At 31.9% G+C, this 21,395-nt stretch overlaps 2 protein-coding genes across 4 annotated transcripts; both read right to left on the bottom strand.

Moving 5' to 3' along the window:
* Positions 1 to 4,901: 4,901 nt before the first annotated feature.
* LOC106760884 lies at positions 4,902 to 8,173 on the bottom strand. 3 transcript variants are annotated; one of them, XM_014644323.2, is made up of 5 exons: positions 7,730 to 8,169; positions 6,477 to 6,685; positions 5,798 to 5,885; positions 5,463 to 5,529; positions 4,902 to 5,231 (listed from the first exon to the last, which is right to left on the bottom strand). In XM_014644323.2, the coding sequence occupies exons 1-5, from the start codon at positions 7,783 to 7,785 to the stop codon at positions 5,178 to 5,180; spliced, it is 474 nt and encodes a 157-aa protein (XP_014499809.1). In that variant the 5' UTR covers positions 7,786 to 8,169; the 3' UTR covers positions 4,902 to 5,177. The 3 variants fall into 3 exon arrangements, with proteins under 3 accessions (XP_014499809.1, XP_014499807.1, XP_022636566.1); XM_014644321.2 differs by lacking the exon at positions 5,463 to 5,529 and having other exon boundaries at positions 7,730 to 8,172; XM_022780845.1 differs by lacking the exon at positions 4,902 to 5,231 and having other exon boundaries at positions 5,238 to 5,529; positions 7,730 to 8,173.
* A 424-nt stretch (positions 8,174 to 8,597) lies between these two features.
* On the bottom strand, positions 8,598 to 12,375 carry LOC106761327 (phospholipase D alpha 1). Its single transcript, XM_014644868.2, has 4 exons — positions 12,079 to 12,375; positions 11,856 to 11,921; positions 9,246 to 11,109; positions 8,598 to 9,138 (listed from the first exon to the last, which is right to left on the bottom strand). The coding sequence occupies exons 1-4, from the start codon at positions 12,166 to 12,168 to the stop codon at positions 8,693 to 8,695; spliced, it is 2,466 nt and encodes an 821-aa protein (XP_014500354.1). The 5' UTR covers positions 12,169 to 12,375; the 3' UTR covers positions 8,598 to 8,692.
* Positions 12,376 to 21,395: the final 9,020 nt, after the last annotated feature.

The raw sequence follows: 21,395 nt of genomic DNA, 5'->3' as shown, positions 1-21,395 counted from the left end.
CCACTTCATTCTTCTGTGCAACACCTTATTTTTTATTGTCAGCCTCTTTTAGGTTAATAATAATTATGGTTTAACAAGTTAATTATTTATGCTAGATTTTTTTTTTTAGTTTGTAAAATATACTGACTTTAATATTTTTAAATATATTAAAAGATATCATTATTAAAATTAGTGTATTTTAAAACTACAGAAAGCACAAAAAATTTAAAAGTAATCTAAATTATGGAAGTTTGTGTGTTTGAATGAAAATACAAAAATCATGTGCAAAATTTAAATGTTATTTTATGTGGAAAGAATCAATTACTTTATTCATTTTTATATAAACAAACTCGGTTTTTTATTCTTAGACGTGGGATATATTTTTTATTTTATTTTTCATAAATTATGTTATCAATATTTAGTACTGACGTTGTTATTTAAAATTAATTATTACTTTCGTATTTTTCTATGTCCTGTTTTATCGTATGCTCATTTTAAAATATTTTTTATATAAAAAAGTAAACTTAACTCAATTCTTTTAATTTATGATTAGCTAATTCGCTATTCTCATGTCTTTCTTTACCAGCTCTATGTACATTAACATCTCTTTAATTCTTTTGGAATGTGAATAATATATTTAAAATAATTTATTATTTGGTGATACAAGACATAACGAATACAGAAAAGATGATAAGAAAAAATGTTTGACAATTTGAAAAAAAAAAAATCCACAAAGTCATAATATAGAAATATATTATTCTTACCGTACCTAATATAGTCTCACATAGGAGTCAAAATTTAAAGCATCACTTCTTCTTTCATAATTTGAGACATTTCAAAGCATATAATATCTGGAATGTATGGTGATTGATCTTAATAATATCACCTGACTGATTTGGAATTAGAACATTGACGTTCACCATGAGGTCAATAAAAAGGTTCTAAGATGAATCATTAGTTTTTTAAGTTCTCCATTAAAGATAACTAGTCATTTTCCTTATACCTCTATTGAGGACTTATATTCCTACTATATCCAATAAGATGTTTATTCTTGCATTCAGTCACTCTCTTCAATTGTATAAGTTTGATGAGAATATTCATAAATTGTTTAATTTTTTTTTAAATACTCACAATCATTATGTTTAAATAGAAATACCAAATTGAGTTTTAATTCATTATAAAATGTTTTAAAGATATAAAATAAATAAGAATGATTTTCAATAAAAATAACCAAGTACATATGTAATAATCATTGATAAAAGTAACAATAGTATTGAAAACCTAAATTAGATTAAACACGACTAAAATCAAACTATGACAGAGTTCCACATTCCAAAATATACAATATCTCAGATGTATGGTGATTGACTCTAACATTATTATTAGGTCGATTTAGGATCGAAACATTGTTGTCCATTGTCAAACTGATAACAAGGTCATCGGACGAATTATCGGTCCTTTAAGCCTTCCATTGAGGATGACTAATCATTTCTCTTAAACCTCGATTGGGGAACTTATGTTCCTACCACATTCAATAAGATGTCTATTCTTGCTTTGAGTCACTCCATTTTGGGAGATATATAAGAACATAAGTTTGATGGAGAAGCCATAAATTGTTTTAAAAAAATTGAGAGATATTCACAACCATTATTATTTTGCAATAGAAACATCAAACTGATTTTTAATTTCAATATAATTATATAAAATAAATTAGAACGATTTTTCATTAAAAGTAATTAAGTACATCTTGAATAATCATGAATTAGACTTAATATGACTAGGACTTCAAATGTCAAAGTAGACTAAGACAAGAGGAAAGGAAACAACACATTGTGAAACATTATTAGAGAAAAAACTACAACTATGTTTCTCTAATTAATTCGACTCATATACCAAATTAGACAATTTGAACCCAAACATTATCACTTAAATACTCTTTTTATCATCTAAGAAACCATAACTCAAGCTCTAATATTTAAAGTTTGACCATAATAGTATCATTCGACAAAAATATGATAAAATCATATATAATTTTAATAAATTATAAATAATTGAAAAATAGAGAACGGATAATAAGAGTACATATATAATCTTGATATAAACTACATTTTAATATTATTTCATTATGATATATTGATTTTCTTCTTTTATCTCTACGTGTCTTCTTCTCATTGATTTCACTCATTATTTTTCCTTGTTTCATTATAGTATAAAGTTATTCTTTTGAAAGTTTTGGTAGATTTATTTCTCGAATCTCATGTGTATGTGTATCAATTTTTTTTATCTCATTTTTCGTTAGTATGTTTTTCTTTCTATTTGTGTTATTGTTTTTATTCTCTTTATTGAATTTGTATTAAGAATAGAAATACGTTTTTGTTATCCAGTTTTATTTTTTGGAATTTTTTGATTTATAAGTTATAAGAGCTTGTGAATATATTTTGATGAATAATTAAAATTTTTGTTTGAATTGAATTGCAAAACTATTAATTAAGTTAGATTTTAGTTTTTTTATATTTAATAAAAATAAAATATCTAATAAAGTAAACTATGAAAACGAGTTGAAAAGAAAAAAAATATATAAAAGTTATGTGAAATTAAATATAACAATTTAGTAAATAATTTTACATAAAAAAGCTAAAAAAAAATTAAAATAAAATATCTCATTTTCATGTTTGTTTTAAGTCTCACCAAGATTTAAAGCAAGCCATCTCAGAAATCTACATACAACTCAGAAAAAGTTCACCAAAAGAAAAAGACAAAATTGACTCTTACAAACGTGAAAGGACATAAACTTACTCTATTAAAAAAAAACAGGAATTGATGAGAATGCAGCTTTTCCCTCTTTAATGTGAGATTGAAAGAAGATCAATGGAAAGAACTTGTAAGGAAAAGTGTTCTTCTCTCTTAGAATACAGCTGCACAAAGATAAGAAGGAGAAACGTTTTTAAAGGAAGAGAAAATGGAATAAAAGAAAGAACAATGAAAAAGGAAAACATGTTATGGATTTTACAAAAATAACTTTATACAACTTAAAAATATTAGAGAAAATAGAAAATAAATAAAGAGATTTATGTATAAGATAGTAATGGCTTGACCATGTTATTAGCATTAATGAATAAAACACGTTGAAATGAAGAAACTTGTTCAGGGCATTCAAGTCCACTTTGGAGGCTACTGTTATCTCTTTCACACCTCTTTTTCTCTTTTTTCAACAAATCTAAATTATATTTTGGATAAAATTTTTCTCAACATCAAAGTTTTAATAATTATTGTAATTCCAAATTTTCACTATGTATTAATTTGTAGGACCATACAAATTATTGAAAAGATAATAATATATAATATTTTGTCTAACGCGTTCTTATTCTTATCTTTTATTTTTTTGACTCTTTGATTGTCCCAGTGTTGGCCATGAAGCAACATCACCATGGCTTGCTGCTGTAAGTCTTTGACAAAGAAAATAACATACTTTTCTCATGCCATTTCAACTGTCACTGTCAATGCACCAACCATTTTTCTTTCTTCAAAACTCCTATGGCACTCCATTGACATTAACATTCATGCATACTTAAAATAAGTTTCTTTCTACAACATCTTTTTAATTTGAAAAAGAATATCATTTAACATGGATATGTAATGTGTTTCGGGTGTCCGATCGAAAATCATAATCAACAACACTTTTTCACACTTTTTTTTTGTTAATCGCTTAAATATTTATTAAATCTTTATTATTAAGTTAATTTCAACTCTTCCTCTTCAATTTTTTTTCTGAGAGAGCGGATAATATCTAAGACATTCCAACTCTCAAGTCACTTATATACATTCGATTTGTTAATATAATAAAATCTCAAATTCTAAAAAAAAATATAATATAAAAATCAAATGTAACTGATTTTAGAAATTAATAAATATATGTGTCGTGTGGGTTTAAAAGGAATTATTATAATAAGTACATCTATTATTTTATAAAATAACTACATGAAATTAAACAATTATGCAAAAAAGTTTTATATAATAAGTACGAGTATTGTTTTATTTTTATTTTACTGGTTGAAAAGTAATACGGGGTGGGATATATATAAGGATGCTTCTTTTATTTGAAAATATTTAAGAGCCTAATGAAAAGTAAATGACAATATTTAATGACCAAAAAAATTAGAATATTTAATGATAAGCATGTTTTTAGTTTTCCCTAAAGTTTAGTTTCGGCATCTTGTCTCTTTCTTTCACCAACAACGCATTTTAAAGTTTTGGGCCTACATTTGAAGATAGGCCCAATAACCTGATCATCAACAAGTCGATTAAAATGATGGCAAACATGGGAAATAGAAGATGGTAAATTACTTCTAAATACTATATATTTCATTTGTCGAATACAGAGATATTATGTTAATGAGTTTTAAATTGATTTTATCTTTGTTTTATAATTTCTTATACACAATTTTATCCGGAGGCATTTCAAATAAATAAGAAATATCATAATTCTGAAAATAAGTTGCATGACATGAATCACGTGGTAAACAAAAAGAATATGAAATAAGAAAAGGCCCAAAAGTGTTGAATTGGTTGAAATATTGTCTAATTTCTTATGATATGCATCTAAGACAACCAAGGATTCTTTTCAAGAACTCGAAATATAGCACTTGTCGAAAGAAAAAGAAGATGATGTACCTTCCACATATCTTCTCGTGATCATCTTTTAAGAAATATAAATCATTTTATTCTAAAACAATACTTTTTTTCAGCATTTTATTTTATCTGACTATGATTTTATTATAATATCAAACACTGCTATTCAATAAATAATTACTAGTTTATATACACCCTTTCATCTTATGAAAGTCAAGTTCTTAATATTAATTGCACCATAAAAAAAAGTATCATTAACGTATACACATGGTGATTATATGAGAACCTTGAACTACATAAAACAAATTGGAGGAATAGCATAAATTTAACTGTATTTACAAATAGTACAAACAGGTTTAACAAATTTCTATGAATCACCTCCTTAATTACGGAGAAAAGACGACCCCAGAAAAAAAATTAACCCGATTAGTTAAAAGTTAATCCATTTAGCTTTTGAAAAAGGTCACCCCTCGTAGAATTATCCAGTGGGGATGCAGTAGGATGAACAGATTCTACTTCGCTCCTTCTGCAAAATCCAAGGGAAAAAAAAAAAAACCTGTTTTGTCTGCTTAGTCATATAATCCTTCCATCTCCCAAATATCAACAAGAAAGTCAACCATTTCCTGCCAGGTTATGATATTATAATGAGTTAGGAGCATTTCCCGAATCCTTGTTCATGTTTCAGTTTTATAGGACAAAGTCTTGTGTTTGCATCTATTTCTTTCTTGGTAAACATTATAAATGAGTGGGTCTGGATTAAAATTATTAAAGAGAGAAATAGACACTAAACTTGTACATGACCTGTCATGTACATGGACATGAGAGGAGACAATCCAATGCATGCAAGAACTTACTCCAAGAGGAATGGCCCGAGGAAAAGCCTTGTCGGTTCCCATTACACTCTCATAAGAGGTATTCCAACTACAAAGTAAGAACTCTAGAATTAGAACTTAACAAACATTTTCAGAAATGACTTTGATCACTGAATTGCATCCTATAGTTATTCACCAATTCCACCTCTCCATCCATTTCCTGATCTTCCACATGCAATTTTTTACTTACAGTCACAGCAGAAGATTTTTATGGTCAAAACAATAAAATTCAACGAAATAACAAGCACAGATCAATGAACAAAGGATCAAAGTTAGAAATCATGCAATATTATACAACTGCTTGTATATTTATTTACCTTATTACAGGTTCTCTAACTTCTTTCTTATTCTGGGGCCTTTTATTTCTAACCCAGTGTCGCCTCATTTGATTCCAGAGAAGAAGACCTGCATATAATGTAATAATAATCGGCGGGAGATATGTAAGAAAGTGTAAAAAAATGTTGAAAGAAACCCTGTAAAATAAAAATAAAATCAGAGACGGCGTGGATCAAGGGAAATCCAGAAAACTAGATTTGAACTTAAAGTTCCATATATGGCCATTACATGTAATTAAAGAGACTAAATCAACTTGAGAGAAAACACAGTTTACAAGAAAAAGGTACAAAAATAAAGGAGTAGACAATCAGTGCGTGAGAGAGAGAGAGAAACAAGAGAATAAAAAGTAAAACAAAAGCTTAAAGTGAAAGTTGCATGGCAGAACCAGCTTAAAAGTGTGGAATTCAAGCTATTTCAAGGCATTGGAATTGTAACTGTCCCTACAGGGTGAGGGTTTTGAAATTGAAAATTCCATGTAAAACATGTGCAGTTAGCAAATAAGTCTGGCAGGACTCTATCAACAGTTTGAGCAAGATTGTCTCCGCATCAGATAAATGGCTATTACCAAGGTGATACAAGATGAAAAGCACCCTTAGATAATGAGACTAACCAATAAGCCAATAAAGATTATAGATAAGCTGAATATAACAAAATACTTGCCATCATTTACAAATTCAGGAGAATCAATCTGAATGCCAGAGCTACTTTGAGGATCAGAAGGTATGATAATTGATGAGATGCTTTTCTGGGACTGAAATGCCCTCAGATCTATTTCCAAAGCACTGCTGCTCCAAAAATCTTCTGATATGTCTTTGTTCGTTCCTTGGCCTTTAATTATTGGAGGAGCTGGGAAGCATCCCAGACAACTTCTGCTCTGTTACAAAGCAGATTTAACCACAACCTTGATTAACACAAACTATTAACCATATAATCAGTCTACCAGCTTTGATTAAAAGAAGACGATGCTGTGACAAAGAATTCAATGTACCGAGGCTTTCTCAGATCAATTACCATAATGAACAAGTATGAATTTACTCCTATAACTAGTGTCCTTCTCCTTTACATTATAAGAAACAGACATTGGATTTCAGATTTTCTGTTTACATATTACAGTAAAAAAAATTGGAAGAGCAGAAGAGCAACATATGAAAATGATAAAGTCATCAGCTATGAATTGGAGTAAACAAAAAATTTTCAAGGACAGCAAGATAAAATCAACAAGGGCAGTACCAGGCTTAAGATAAAATTTCTCCTTACATTGAAACTACCCTGGTAATTGGAGCCTTATCTTTTCCATGGCAGATAAAAGAACTAAAGCAAGCATGGCAAAACGGAAAAAAAGGCATAACAGTTTTGTTCACATAGCATCTTCTCAATTGAGTTAACAAACAGAACCTAGAATACCACGAAACTCAATAGGGCAGCTAAATTCTATGTTTAATGTTGCCAGGTTCAGAGGAACACGAGAAAGAGCAAAAAACTGTAAGCTTTTTCAAATTTCCCCGATCACCAGATCTCACACTTGATCAGAAAGCAAGCCAGTACAAGCAAAGATTCCCATATAATTAAACAATTACTAAAAACTAAAGAGAAAAACCTTACATTAAATTACTCAGCAGTGGTAAAACAGTTTAAAAAGATCAAACTTTCAGTTTCCAATAATTCGAAAAGTTAGATCCCAATTTCTGACTTCATTTACTCCCACTAAATTGTTCCAAAAACAAACGCCCAAAGCTCAGTCAAGAATCCGCAAACGACATATCTATTAGAGGGATCTCCTTATGGTTTTCTCAAATTTGGCAGAATCGTACAAGTGTATTGATATGAAAAATACAATCTTTTTTTTTTTTTAAAGAATTCTGGTACCGAACAAAGAGAGAGAGAGAGAGAGAGTGAGGGAACAAATAATTTACCCCATGCAAGCGAGAATCTGACAGAGCCAAGGTGGAACGTATCCACAGATATGCATCTACGGAATTCTTAGCAGATCTATCACCTCAAAATCCAAATCCAGGATGAAGATAATTCAGTAACGTGCATGCACAGTTTTTTCTTTTCTGTTTATTTTGAGAAAAATGAAGAGGCAGGGAGAATCTCCTCTCTCTGAATTTAATGAAGCAAAATAGTACTATAGCAAATAATAAATAGGATAAAAGCCTCTGTTCTAGTGTTGGCACTTTTGTTTCAAATAATAACAATTTTGCAGAAAAAGGGATAAATTTTAGAATAGAATCAACAACCACTTCAGTCAGAAGCCTCAAACTCATCAACGGAATTTTTTATGTTCCCAAATTGGAAATAGAGATAGACTTAGCCTAACAGCTTTCATTTCTTCACCAGAATGCTAAGAAGAATCTCTAGCATGATATACTATATTTAACAAATTACAGGTAATTTTTTAAATACAGAGTATTGCTAACGCATCACATCGCAACTTTTAATGTTCATTAATAGTATTTTGGTTAAACTACCTCACTTCTTACCGAAAAAAGAAGCACAAAATTTTAAAAGTGAATTGAATTTAAATAAATTCACATAAACTAAAATAAACTAATTAATTTTGTACTTAAACTACGAGACTCTCCTCTCTAATGCATTAGTCTATTGTGTTGACTCTAGAAAAAAAAAAAAAAAAAGACTATTAATGATTGAGTTTGATTCATGATGATGAAGCAATAAGTAGTCGGTCTTAGTAATACTATACTCGGTCAACTTTAGCAGAATTTGTAATTTTTTTGGATGAAGAAAAGAATTGAAATTAAAATTTTTCATTTTGTTTTATTAAAAATGCAATGATGTAATGCTAACTTGGAGGTGAAAATGTACATTATTTCTCTTGACCCTCTTTCCTATTATTACTTGTTGGATAGGTACTGTTAGGTTGTAAGAATTGAAGGAAGGAAATATGAACAGGAACCCAAAATCCGAGCTTTGGTGTCAGGAAAATGTTCAAACCCTGGAAGAGTTGTTATGGTTCCATCGTGGGCTACATGTATAGGGTAGCGCATGAGGTGGTGAAAATTTCTAACTTGATCAAATGTTTCCTTTGAGTACATGTCCCAGTTTTCTTCGGCAAGCCTATTCACAAGAGCTATGCAGTCCAAATGTTCTGGGTTGTCAAAGATTTTTGAGTCAAAACCATGGTCCCCAAGGTGCTCATACCATAGTGCACGTCGGAATCTATATATCTCCCCTCTGGCTCTTCCATTCCATGCTAGATGACGTGGTTGGAATGCACCCATTGCAATCTCACTGTCTCTTGAACCCTCCATTGATCTTTGATTTATGTTAGCAGACCCAACGATTATGTATTCGTCATCAACTGAGGGAACCAATACACACACTGTTAATCATTTGTTAAATCTTTACTAAACATGGAACAACAGTGGAAAGTAGTTAACTTTAACATAATGCTGTTTGATCTCATACCTATCATCATTTTGGAATGAACATAGATCATGAACCTCCTAGAATTTTGTGCTCTTCTGTAGTCACTCTCAGCCTCTGGTTCCTGTGGAGGAGTATACTCTCCCGGTTCCTTATGCTCCCTATTGCCAAGGCAAAAAAATGTCAAATAATCTCGAGGGTGTGCTTGAATGCCGAATTTTGCCAAGGCACCAGCAATGTCGGAATACATCATCTCCATGGTTCTTCTCTGCCAATCTAATATTGCTTGAACCGACTCAGTTTCAGGTACACCTTCAGGCCACATTGGGATCACTATGTACACAGAAAACCTCTCTTTTGCTTCAATCTTGCTCACAATCTTCAATGTCAACTCCTTTGGTATAAGATGCAATGCACCAATGTTCTCAATCACAAAGTCATTAGTTGTTTGCCAAGCATAAGAACTCCCTAGGAAGAATTGGTTCTCGATGTAAACGAAGTTTTTTGCACGCCTAATAGCATTAATGTAGGCATCCTGAATACTTCTCTCAATCATACTGTCTTTCCCACTAACAAGGCCTAATTCAGCAACTTCATTCGGGACTTGGGGAAAGCCCAAAGCAGCACCACCATCTATGGATCTAAACAGCTGAACATTCCATGTGTCTTCTTCTCCCACTTCTGATTTTTGTGCGACAGATGGGTGGACTAGAATGTAATCAAGATCATCAAGCGAGAATAGCAGTTCCTTCCCAACTTGCTTCTCCCACCTTTGCTCAAAGTTGTACAGAACATCCCAAGCAATAGGGCCTTCTAGCTTGCAATGAATGTCGTGCCATGGCTCTCTTGGACCACCTTTATCAATGGAAGCATTTGGAAAGTTTGTTTGATGGAAATCGTTTCTATGCACCGTATTCAGAGTTGAAAATAGAGGATGATCCCTGGTGTCATACCTCCCGTCACAAAGATCAAGGCCACCTATGAAACTCACCAAACTTCGCTTCTGAGATGACCCTACAAAACCTGCATCAACGACCACACTCTTTTGGTGATGAGTGAACATAGTTGATGTTTGAAATCCTTGAATAATGCTTTTCCCATCATCCGGGTTCCGTGGACACAGAACGCAATGCACCTTTGTGTTTCTAAAATAAGCAGCAGTTTCCTCATCATGAGTTGCCATCAAGCCATCTTTGGCTAATTCTGGTACAGAAGTTATGTCTTTCCAAATAAGCAGAAGAACTCTAACACCTTCATCAGCCTTCTTCTTAAGTAACTCCCCGAGGGTGATATTTGATTCCTCTTTGTCTCTAACCAATGCTATTTCAGTGTAAACAGACCAACCAGTTATGTAAACAAGATGCTTAGCATCCATAATGGCAGTGTAAATGTCCTCCCAACATCTTGCGGGCAAGTAGTCTTTTCCTTCGGATATTGGAATGTATGGGACAACACCAACGCCACGTGGGGCATGAGCATCCTGGTACAAAGTAACATGACAACCTTCTCTCTGATTGAAGAATGTACGAGGAACTCCAGAAAATGGCATGCGAATTCCCTGAGACCATGTTGGGTCCTGAGTGACGCTGGTGAATTTCACGCTGACGCAGATTCTGGAATGACCCGGCACGGGACGATGATCTTCTTCGTCTAATATCTGAACCCATCTCTTAACTATGGGGTGCTTACGAACTTGCTCCACAGGGACATAGGCTCTTCCGATTAGAGTTGCTCCGATTGGATTACCATCTTTGACAGTGAATATGATGTTTGAGATACGATGTGCACAGTAGATTTCGAAGTCCTCGTTCCACTTTGGGTTTGAGGGTCGGTTTCCTATCATTCTCGTTCGTCCAACCCTTGCCTTGTCTAAATCAACTGTTGCATACAATCTTGTTCCAACAATCTTCCTCAAGTTTTCACATGTTTCCATTAAACAGAACAAGATTCTACTGTTAGTACCCTCACTTGTCAAAATTAGTTTTAGTTTGTGGAAAAATGATATTTTAACACCATTTTTTGACACCATTTTGCCACTGTACACGTGTCAAAATCTGATTGGACGATTTTAAATTAAAAAAAGTTGAGACAAAGATATATTTGGAAGAGAAAAACCAAAGTTTGTTTTTTTAATTTGAAATCGTCCAACCACATTTTGACACGTGTATAGTCAAAATGGTGTCAAAAAATGGTGTTAAAATGTCATTTTTCCTTTAAAAAATTGACTCACATTTATTCTACTTTAAACAGGTTGATCGCTCCTATTTTTAGAATTTTTTATATTTATACTTCAATTTTTATAATTTAAAAATAAATAATTTATTTTAGAAAAAAAATCACAACTTAAAATCAATTTAGGTATTAGTACAATAAAAAAAATTTAGATAAACTAATATCTGAAGATTTTTATAAATTTAATGTTTGAGTTAATGTGAAAAAGATCATTTTATTTTTTCTGTCTATTTTCTTCCATAAACGTTTCAATATATAAGTTTATATTTTTCATAAAAACCATGATTAAAATGATATTTATGAATAAACTTAAAATATGATTTTTAAAATTTAAATACTTTTAGGATTATTTTTTAAAATTGAAAATAATTGAAACAAAAAATGGATAAACGTGAAAATTGTAAATATTGTTTAACATACCTCGGGCCTGCACAGCAGACAACCCTTGACTTGGGCTAGAAATCTCTTACCCTTGTGTGTTGTGCCCTTTGTTCCGATGTTTTTTAAAGTAAAAAGAAACACAGTGAAAGAGCATAAGCATGTTAATTTCTCTGAAAACTAATGCAGAAGGCATTGACATGAACAAAAGCTTGTATTATGAGAGATCATTACTCAGAAAGCTAAAGAGTTTTAATGAAGATACCTTCTGACAGAAATCCAAATGACATCCAGTATGCAGTCTATCGACTTCATCTATGGTTACCTTAAGAATCCCGTGTAGCAGCTCAGGCATTTTCTTTCACACTTTATATTTGTTACCTTCTATGATATGATCTCCACCATAACCATAGTCAAATAAAATTTTAGCTTTTGTAAGTTGACAATGATGTATATAAATGGAGAGAGAAAGAGAGAGGTGCAAAGAGAATCTTGGGAATGTTCTGTTTGAAGAAAGAGAGATGTGTTTGGAGAACAAAACCAAAAACCAGAATCAGTTCTCTCCTTGTTTTGTAAGAAGCATTTGCCTCCTTCAAACGGACTAGAAGCCCGTTTCGACAAGGTATAATGTGGTTTGTCCACCACCCAAGTTACAATTTTTTGCATAGATTAGGTGTTTGACTTAAGTTATGCAAGTTTACCATCATCAAATCTTTGCTGTAGTTCGAAAAGTAAAAAATGAGCAACACTAATCATCAAAGTGAAGCAACCAGTATTATGTTTCCTTTGAGGCAAAGGCTAGGCAAAGTGATCTTAGATCCCAGTTTCTGGGTTTATTTACTTGCGTTAAATTGTTCCAAAACCAAACACCCAAAACTCACTCAGGAATATCAGAAAGATCTCGTTATGGGTTAGTCAAATTGGGAAGAATTGTTAAGTTATATTTTGAAAAGTTAGATCTTTTTAACTTTTGTTTTCTGGGACCAAACAAGGAGGAAAACTAATAATATGTTTTCCCATGCAAGTCTGAATCTTACATAAAATGATGACTTCAAGATAAAGTGTGTATCTCATTTATGTATTTATATTTCTAAGACTAAGATTTTTCACCTTCCACCTAGTATTGTGCGTCTATGTTGGTGAACGATATGGTTAATGATCCTTGTAATGAATATAGGTTCTAAATTTAATCTTAATTCTATCTTATAAAATCCATTTTCTAATGAGATATTCAATTTACAAGATATCTGTCACTTCAAATTCTGGATCCGAACGAAGTTATAAGTTACCTCTAAAAAAAAAAATGTTTTCCATCGAGAAAATTCATAAGTATACAATGGGATATTATCCACATATTATATATATAAAAAATTCATATTAATATAGGCGTATAAGTAAACTTACACGAAAAGATATCCGTGGATAATATTACATATGAAACTATCTGAAAATAATGGAATTTGTAAAAATGATATACAAATTATTTTCATATGCATGGATAAAATACGTATAATGCACGTATCATTTTCATTTCCTATTTTATAAAAGAAAATTAGAAGGCAGAGAATCTCTTCACCTCAGAATTTAATAACACAAAATAGGGCTATCAGCAAACAAGAAAGGGAGATTGAAGGCTTTATTATAGTCCTTTGGTACATCGGTTTCGGATAATAATAATTGGATAATGATATTTAGACAACATTTTTTTTTTTACAACATTTGAACATTGGTTACGTGTCAATCTGTGATTGGTCAAAAGTTACTTCACAATAATGTTTATGATTATTATTATTATTGATTGTGGAGTAATTTTTGACCAATCACAGATTGACACGTAACCAATGTTCAAATGTTATTGTCAAAAAAAAATGTTGTCTAAATATAATTATCCATAATAATAATTATTAGCGAAAAGAAAATGTTGTAACATAAAATTTCAATATGAACATCAACACATCTACGTAAAACTTTAAACTATTTATTATTTGGATAATGATATTTAGACAACATTTTTTTAACAACATTTGAACATTGATTACGTGTCAATATGTGATTGGTGAAAAATTACTCCACAATCAATAATAATAATCATAAACACTATTGTGGAGTAATTTTTGACCAATCACAGATTCACACGTAATCAGTGTTTAAATGTTGTCAAAAAAATGTTGTCTAAATATCATTATCCTTATTATTTAAAAATTAATATTGAGTGTGTAATTTCTTTTATAAAATTATCTACTTCATCTATAGTTGGTTAATGAAAAACTCTACAATTAGGTGATTATAAAAAATAAAAAACACCATAAGAAATAATGAAGTAAATTCATGTGTAAAAGAGTTTTCATTAAAGAAACATAAAGATATTATCATACATCACTTATTTATAAAAACAATCATATCACATATAAAGTTTCATAGTATACTTGATTATCTAGATACATATATTGATATGAGATCGAGTAAGTTATGAACTTGTGGTGTCCTCTACTACTTTGCAAAGTCATTATCAATAAGTTTCACCCTGCCACATATAAGGTTAATTTGTTAACATCTTTGGTCAAAATAAAGTTCCTAGATTTGGACCCCTCTCATCACATACCCCACATTTTTTCTACTTGAGATTGGATAGTTATTAGAGTGACAAGATAACTCTCAATACTAAGTTCATGTATCATCAATACATACACTAAAGAAATGTCACTATAGAATCTCCCTACGAGATTCCTGAAATTACACCAAACCAATGGAATACTGATATCCATTAAAAAGCTCATTATTATCACAATTTCATACGTCATTATTCGCATGCATATTTGTCCATAAATTTATCAATCATTCTCAGATAAACATCATAAACCAACTATCATTTTAACATCGCATAGTCCAATAACAAACATACCAGAAGAGTACATATAAAATAATATCAAACTTTATTAATTTAGATCAACGTGAACATCCACTCGCTCAACGAGTGCCTAAAGGCTCACTCGCCCAACGACCAGATAGCTCACCCATCGAAATTATCAGTAGAACCCACAAACTTAATTTCTCCAAAAGTCGTCCAACGATACTTATCTCGCTCAACTACTACCAAGTTAGTAAGTTCTCTGACTTTGGCTTAACCCAGCGAGTATATCCTCGCATAACAACAACCAAGTCAAAAGCTCTTAGAATTTAGCTTCGCTTAGTAAGTCTGCATAATTTTACACAACATATTTCTCCATATTTTCAGTTCAACAATAATCAAAGATGCCCAAACATACCACATTTTATATTACAAAATCTTCACTAACTCAACAATTTCATAGACAATACCAATTACACAACATTTTCATATTTCAACATACAATCAATTCATGCAATTTAAAAACCTAACCACAATTCCGTAAAACACACTCATAACACGATCAATTTTATGGTCTCAGTTTTTTAATCAAATAACAAAAATGATTAAATAATAATAATATAAATAATATTCTATTTATTTCCTTATTTCATTAACTTCATATGTATTTTAAAACTCAGCTTATTCTATTTATTTCCTTATTTCATTAACTTCATATGTATTTTAAATATTAAATTATTCAAATATTTTAATAATATAATTTATTTTTAAAGAAATCTTTTTAAAAATCTAAAAAAGCAACTTAAATTAAAAGTTCTAATAAAAAATTTCACTCAATTGATCTTTTCCCATCCATCTCAATAATTGAATTGGATAAGATATAATAACAAATTCAAGAATTAGCTCCAACCGTACCCAATTTTTTTAATTAGATTGAATAGTAAGTGTGTTGAATGCGTGTACCTATATCTCACCATGGGCACTCAACTTGCAAAGCTACCCCAGCGAGAACACATTTTTAAATTTGTGAAGGAAAATGAAGTTATGCAAGTGAGATTCTTCATTTCCACTCTCACTTTCTATATATTATATTTAATTTCACAATATTTATTACATTTTGTTTTGGTAAATACTTGTAAAATTAAAATAAAAATGTCTTCGCAAACTAAAATTAGACGTGATTTTTTTAAATATTTATTTTTATCTCCTAACAATATTAACTGAGAAATTTGAAGCTTTGTTTAAACATGTTCAAGTCAGTCTTCCCTTCACTATTTCTTTATATGAGAACAATTTATTTCAACTTTTATAATTTTTGAGATATTTTTATCATTAAAACCTTTAATTATTAAATTTAATATCTCCATATAAAAATGTTAAATATATTACTAATCAATTAATTAAACCATCTACTTATTAATATAGTAAAGTACTTGTGAAGTGTTTTAACCCTTTGACAAAAAAAAAAAAAAAATACTCCTATACATAAGCATGCAAGAAGGCTAACATCATGAGTCTCAACAAAAAAATTGAACAAGATGATTAAATTATTGTCTACCTTGATACACAAAAATAAGTGGAGAGGACTAACATAACGACCTTCAAAGAAATTACAACTCATTGCCCACCCTGAATACAATACATAACCACATACATATCCAAAGTACACAAATGACAAAACTATATTATAAATGAAGAAATGAGTTCAACATATCCAAAGATCATCACCACGTCCTACTTTTGAATTCATTTAAGGGTTTCAAAATACAGTTTTCACATTGTCAATGTATCATGCTTGGTCTGTTGTATAACCAAAACATAACCTAACCACCAAACACTTGAAACAATACAAAAACTACCCGTTTTCAAAGATTTTAAACACAAAAGCAAGGCAAAAATACCCGTCATTATTAGAGAAAAGGTTATTGAAAAAACATTTTTCAATTAAAAAAATAACATTTGAACTTATTCCCAAGGTCAAAGATGTTGTAAAAATGCTGACAGAATAACAAATAAAATTTCCTGAGGCGTGTAGAGTCACTGTCCTTAAGGACTTATCCGCGGTGTATTGCGCAAGTCCCCCAGCATACAACAGGAACTCCTCATAATATTTCTTAGGATCTCAAAACTAGCAAGGAACTCTTAAAAGAGTATAAGAATAACCCATAATATTTTAGAGAAGGAAAAGAGGCAAAGGATGAAACTTTAGAAGAGAAGAGAATGAGAGAAGATTGATTTTTTGGTGTGTTTTGGAATGGAAGAAGTGCTCCCTATTTATAGAGCCAACAAAGAATAAAAGAAATAAAAAGAATTAAAAGCAATTAGTATTTTAACGTTGCAAAATTGAATCACTTTAAAATTTTGAATGTTGGAAATTAAAACTCATTTCTAAACGTTGCAGAGAACGTTATAGCCTAGGTTCTTTTGCAATAATTATAAAATATTATAACAATCCCCCACATATTGCAAAAGAAGTTCAAAGAAAAGTCTTTTACTCAAATAGTTCAAACACTAAAAGAAAGATAAGAAACTTTTATTCTGGATCTCATAGGATGTAATGCATCAGAGTTGGTATAGCAAGCTATATGAACCAGTCTTAGATTGAGAAACTTAACACACAGTGTAGTTGGTATAGCAAGCTATATGAACCAAAGACACTTGACGTGTGTTAGAGGTTTACCAATCACAATACACCCCCACAATTCTTTGTTGTTATCGTTGTGTTGCGCTTACTAGGCCATGCGCGTGCCCTGTATTCATGAGTGCTCTAGAGATCATGCCAAGATCTCATGCAAGCAGCCCCACTTGACACTCATATAGGTGATTTCATCAAGTGTATGCTGCAAATCATACACCACCCATAAGGGATATGAAAATCATTAAAAATTTTGTTTAAGCTAAAATTCTTTCAACACATAGAATTTTAATAACAAAGTTTAGTCTCTCAATAATGCAGTCTCTAGCACTATCACATACACCATAGGAAGGGACATAATTGATTAAAATCAATTTAGTGTTATCAGAACTAACAAGTGACTTGTTTTTACCCATATGAACCTTATTCATGGGATCTCCAATCACAAAGGTTGGGCTATCATCACTTGTTTGTTTGCAAGTGGCTTAAGTCCCATTCCCCTCGATGTTTCTAATATCATTTGTCTTCCTAAGGGTTTTGTCAGAGGATCTGCTAGATTTCGTTCTGACTTTACATAATCAATGAAAATAGTTCCACTCTTTAGCAGCTGCTTCACCAAATTGTGTCTCAATTGTATATGTTTATTCTTTTCATTGTAATTCTTGTTTTTAGCTATAGCTATTGCCGATTGGCAATCACAGTATATTGATATCGATGGGGTTGGTTTCATTCCTAGTGGAATGTTCGCTAAGAAGTTTTTCAACCACTCAGCCTCATTACCAGCCATCTCAAGAGCAACAAACTCAGATTCCATTGTTGATCTTGCAATAATAGTTTGCCTGGCTGATCTCCATGTAATCACACCACCCCCAAGTGTGAATACATAATCACTAGTGGATTTTGTCTCATATGAATCAGAGATCCAGTTAGCATCACTGTACCCTTCTAGTACAGCAGGAAATCCACTATATTCAATGGCATAATCCATTGAACCTCTTAAGTATCTCATAAGTTTGGAAAATGCGTCCTAATGTTCTTGATTTGGACATTGAGTGTACCTACTCAGTCTACCTACTGCATAAGCAATATCAGGTCTAGAAAAGCTCATCAAGTGCAGTAAGCTCCCAATTATCTGGGCATACTGAGGCTGAGATAACCATTCTCCTTTATTTTTCATTAAATTAGAATTAGCATCATAAGGGGTACTCACTGGTTTTAAGTCATAAAACCCAAACTTCTTAAGAAGTTTTTAAACGTATTGTTCTTGAGAAAGTAAAATACTATCTTCCTTCCTTATGATTCTAATACCTAAAATCACATTGGCTTCACCCATGTCTTTCATTTCAAATTTTGATCCTAGAAACAATTTAGTTCTAGCGACAATCTCATTGCATGTACCAAATATTAACATGTCATCCACATACAAGCATATAATGAGACTATCACCACTTTCAGATTTAGAGCACACGCATTTATCAGCATCATTAGATGAAAAACCATCACATAACAATACATTATCTAGTTTTTCATGCCATTGTTTAGGTGCTTGCTTCAACCCATACAAAGATTTAAAGTTTACATACCTTATTCTTTTGACCAAGTACAACACACCCTTCAGGTTGAGTCATATAAATTTCCTCCTCTAAATCACCATTCAAAAAGGTTGTTTTAACATCCATCTGATGTATCACTAGTTTATGGATAGCTGCTAAAGCTAATAACACTCAAATAGAGGAAATCCTAGTCACAGGAGCAAAAGTATCAAAGTAATCTATGTTGGGTTTCTGAGTAAAACCTTTTGCTACTAATCTTGCCTTATATTTTTCTATGGATCCATCAGGGTGATATTTTTTCTTAAAGATCCATTTACAACCTATGGGTTTTGCTCCTTTAGGCAAATCTACTAAAGTCCAAGTATTGTTTTTCCGAATTGATTCAATTTCAGTCTTAATAGCCTTATCCCAATGTTTTGCATCAGGCGCACTAGTAGCTTCTACAAAGCTAGTTGGATCACTATCAACAAGATAAGTATAAAAGTCATCTCCAAAGGAAGTTTCTTTTCTCTGTCTTTTACTTCTTCTCAAAACCTCATTTATAGTATCACTATTATTATCATCATCATTATCATCAATAGGTTGAGACATCTCACTAACCTTTAAGGGAAACACATGTTCAAAAAACTCGGCATTTTTCGTCTTCATTATAGAATTTCTCTCAAGTATGTTACTTTTAACAACTAGAAACCTATAGGCAGCACTATGTTCAGCATAACTAAGAACATGCAATCAGCGATTTTAGAGCCTATTTTCCTTTTCTTAGGATCGGGTAACATCACCTTAGCTAGGCACCCCCACACTCTTAGATATTTAAGGATAGGTTGGTAACCTTTCCACAACTCATAAGGAGTTTTACCGGTTTTCTCATGGGGTATCCTATTTTGTAAAAAACATGCAGTAAGCAAGGCTTCTCCCCAAAGGTTATCAGGTGTACTAGAACTAACAAGCATAGCATTCACCATTTCCTTAAGGGTTCTATTTTTTCTCTCGGCTACTCCATTAGACTCGGGTGAATATGGTGGGGTCACTTCATGGATAATCCCTTCTTTAACACAATAGTCATTAAACAAAACATACTCACCACCTCTATCTGATCTAATCCTCTTAATTTTCTTATTCAATTGATTTTCTACTTCTACTTTATAGGTTAAAAACACATCAAAGGCTTCATCTTTATTTTTGATTAAGTAAACTTTGGTATATCTAGAAAAATCATCTATAAAGGTCACAAAATAATTTTTCCCTCCTCTAGACATAGTTTGTTTCATATCAGCTAGATCAGTATGAATTAACCCTAATAATTCAGTTTGGCGTTCTACAGAAAAACATGATTTCTTTGTTAATTTAGATTCTACACATATATCACATATACTACTCTGTTTATCATGCATATTAATCAATCCTAGTCGTTGTAATTTCAAAACATACGAGGAATTCACATGTCCTAATCTAGCATGCCATATATCATACGAGTCAACAATATAAGCAGAACAACTAGATTCATTCATAATTTCAGAAATGTTAAGTACAAAGAGACCTTGATCACAATATCTCTTCCCCACAAAAACATTATTTTTTGTCATAATGATCTTGTCAGACTCAAATGACACTTTAACCCCCACCTTTCCCAACAGTGCTACAGAGACTAAATTAACTCTGATTGATGGCACATGTAGCACATCGCTCAAGGCCAGAGTCTTTCCAGATGTGAGTTTGAGAAGAACTTTTCCTTTTCCTAGAACAGGAGTGGTGCTGGAATCATGGAGGTAGACGTGTTCTTCTCCATCCCCTACACTAGTGTAAGAGGTAAAAGCACTTTTGTTTGCATAGATATGCCTGGTAGCACCAGAGTCTACCACCCACTTGCTCACATTGGTCATCAGATTTGCTTGAGAAACGACCGCAACAATAATTTCATCTCCTTCGACTATATTGGCCCTAGGAGGATTGTCATTTCTCGCTCTGCGCCTGCACTGTGGTGCATGATGGCCTGACTTCCCACATACAAAACAATTTCCTTTCTTCTTGATGGTGGGTTTAGATTCATTGGGACGGGATTTAAGAAAATGATTTTTCCTTTTGTGATCAGGTTTGTGTTCGTACCTTTTGGGAGCAAGTCTTACTTCTGCCATATTTGCCTTTGTAGTCAAAGCTTTGGCCCTTGCAGTAGGAGACTCCTTCCTGTTGGTATCTTCAACGATTATGTGAGTGATCAGCTCTGAAAGTGACATTTGCTTGTGTCTATGTTTCAAAAACGTTCTCCGCTTTGATATCTTCGAGCAACTTGTGGTATTCATTGATTTGGCTTTTTATGTCCTTGCCTTCAATCATCTCCCAACGGTAGTAGTTTCCTATGACAAACCTTTATCTGACGACATCTTCGGCAGTGTATTTGAGAATCAACGAGTCCCAAATGTCCTTTGCTTCCTTGTAGGAACAGTACACATCGAACAAATCATTAGAAAGTGCACTAAGTAGAGTGTGTCAGCATACCTTGTTTGCGTAAGTCCATTCTTCAACTAGTTTTGAGTTTGAAGGAATAG

Source organism: Vigna radiata, chromosome 5 (genome assembly GCF_000741045.1).
Source record: "Vigna radiata var. radiata cultivar VC1973A chromosome 5, Vradiata_ver6, whole genome shotgun sequence".
NCBI lineage: Eukaryota > Viridiplantae > Streptophyta > Magnoliopsida > Fabales > Fabaceae > Vigna > Vigna radiata.
This window is presented reverse-complemented; position numbering and strand designations above follow the sequence as displayed.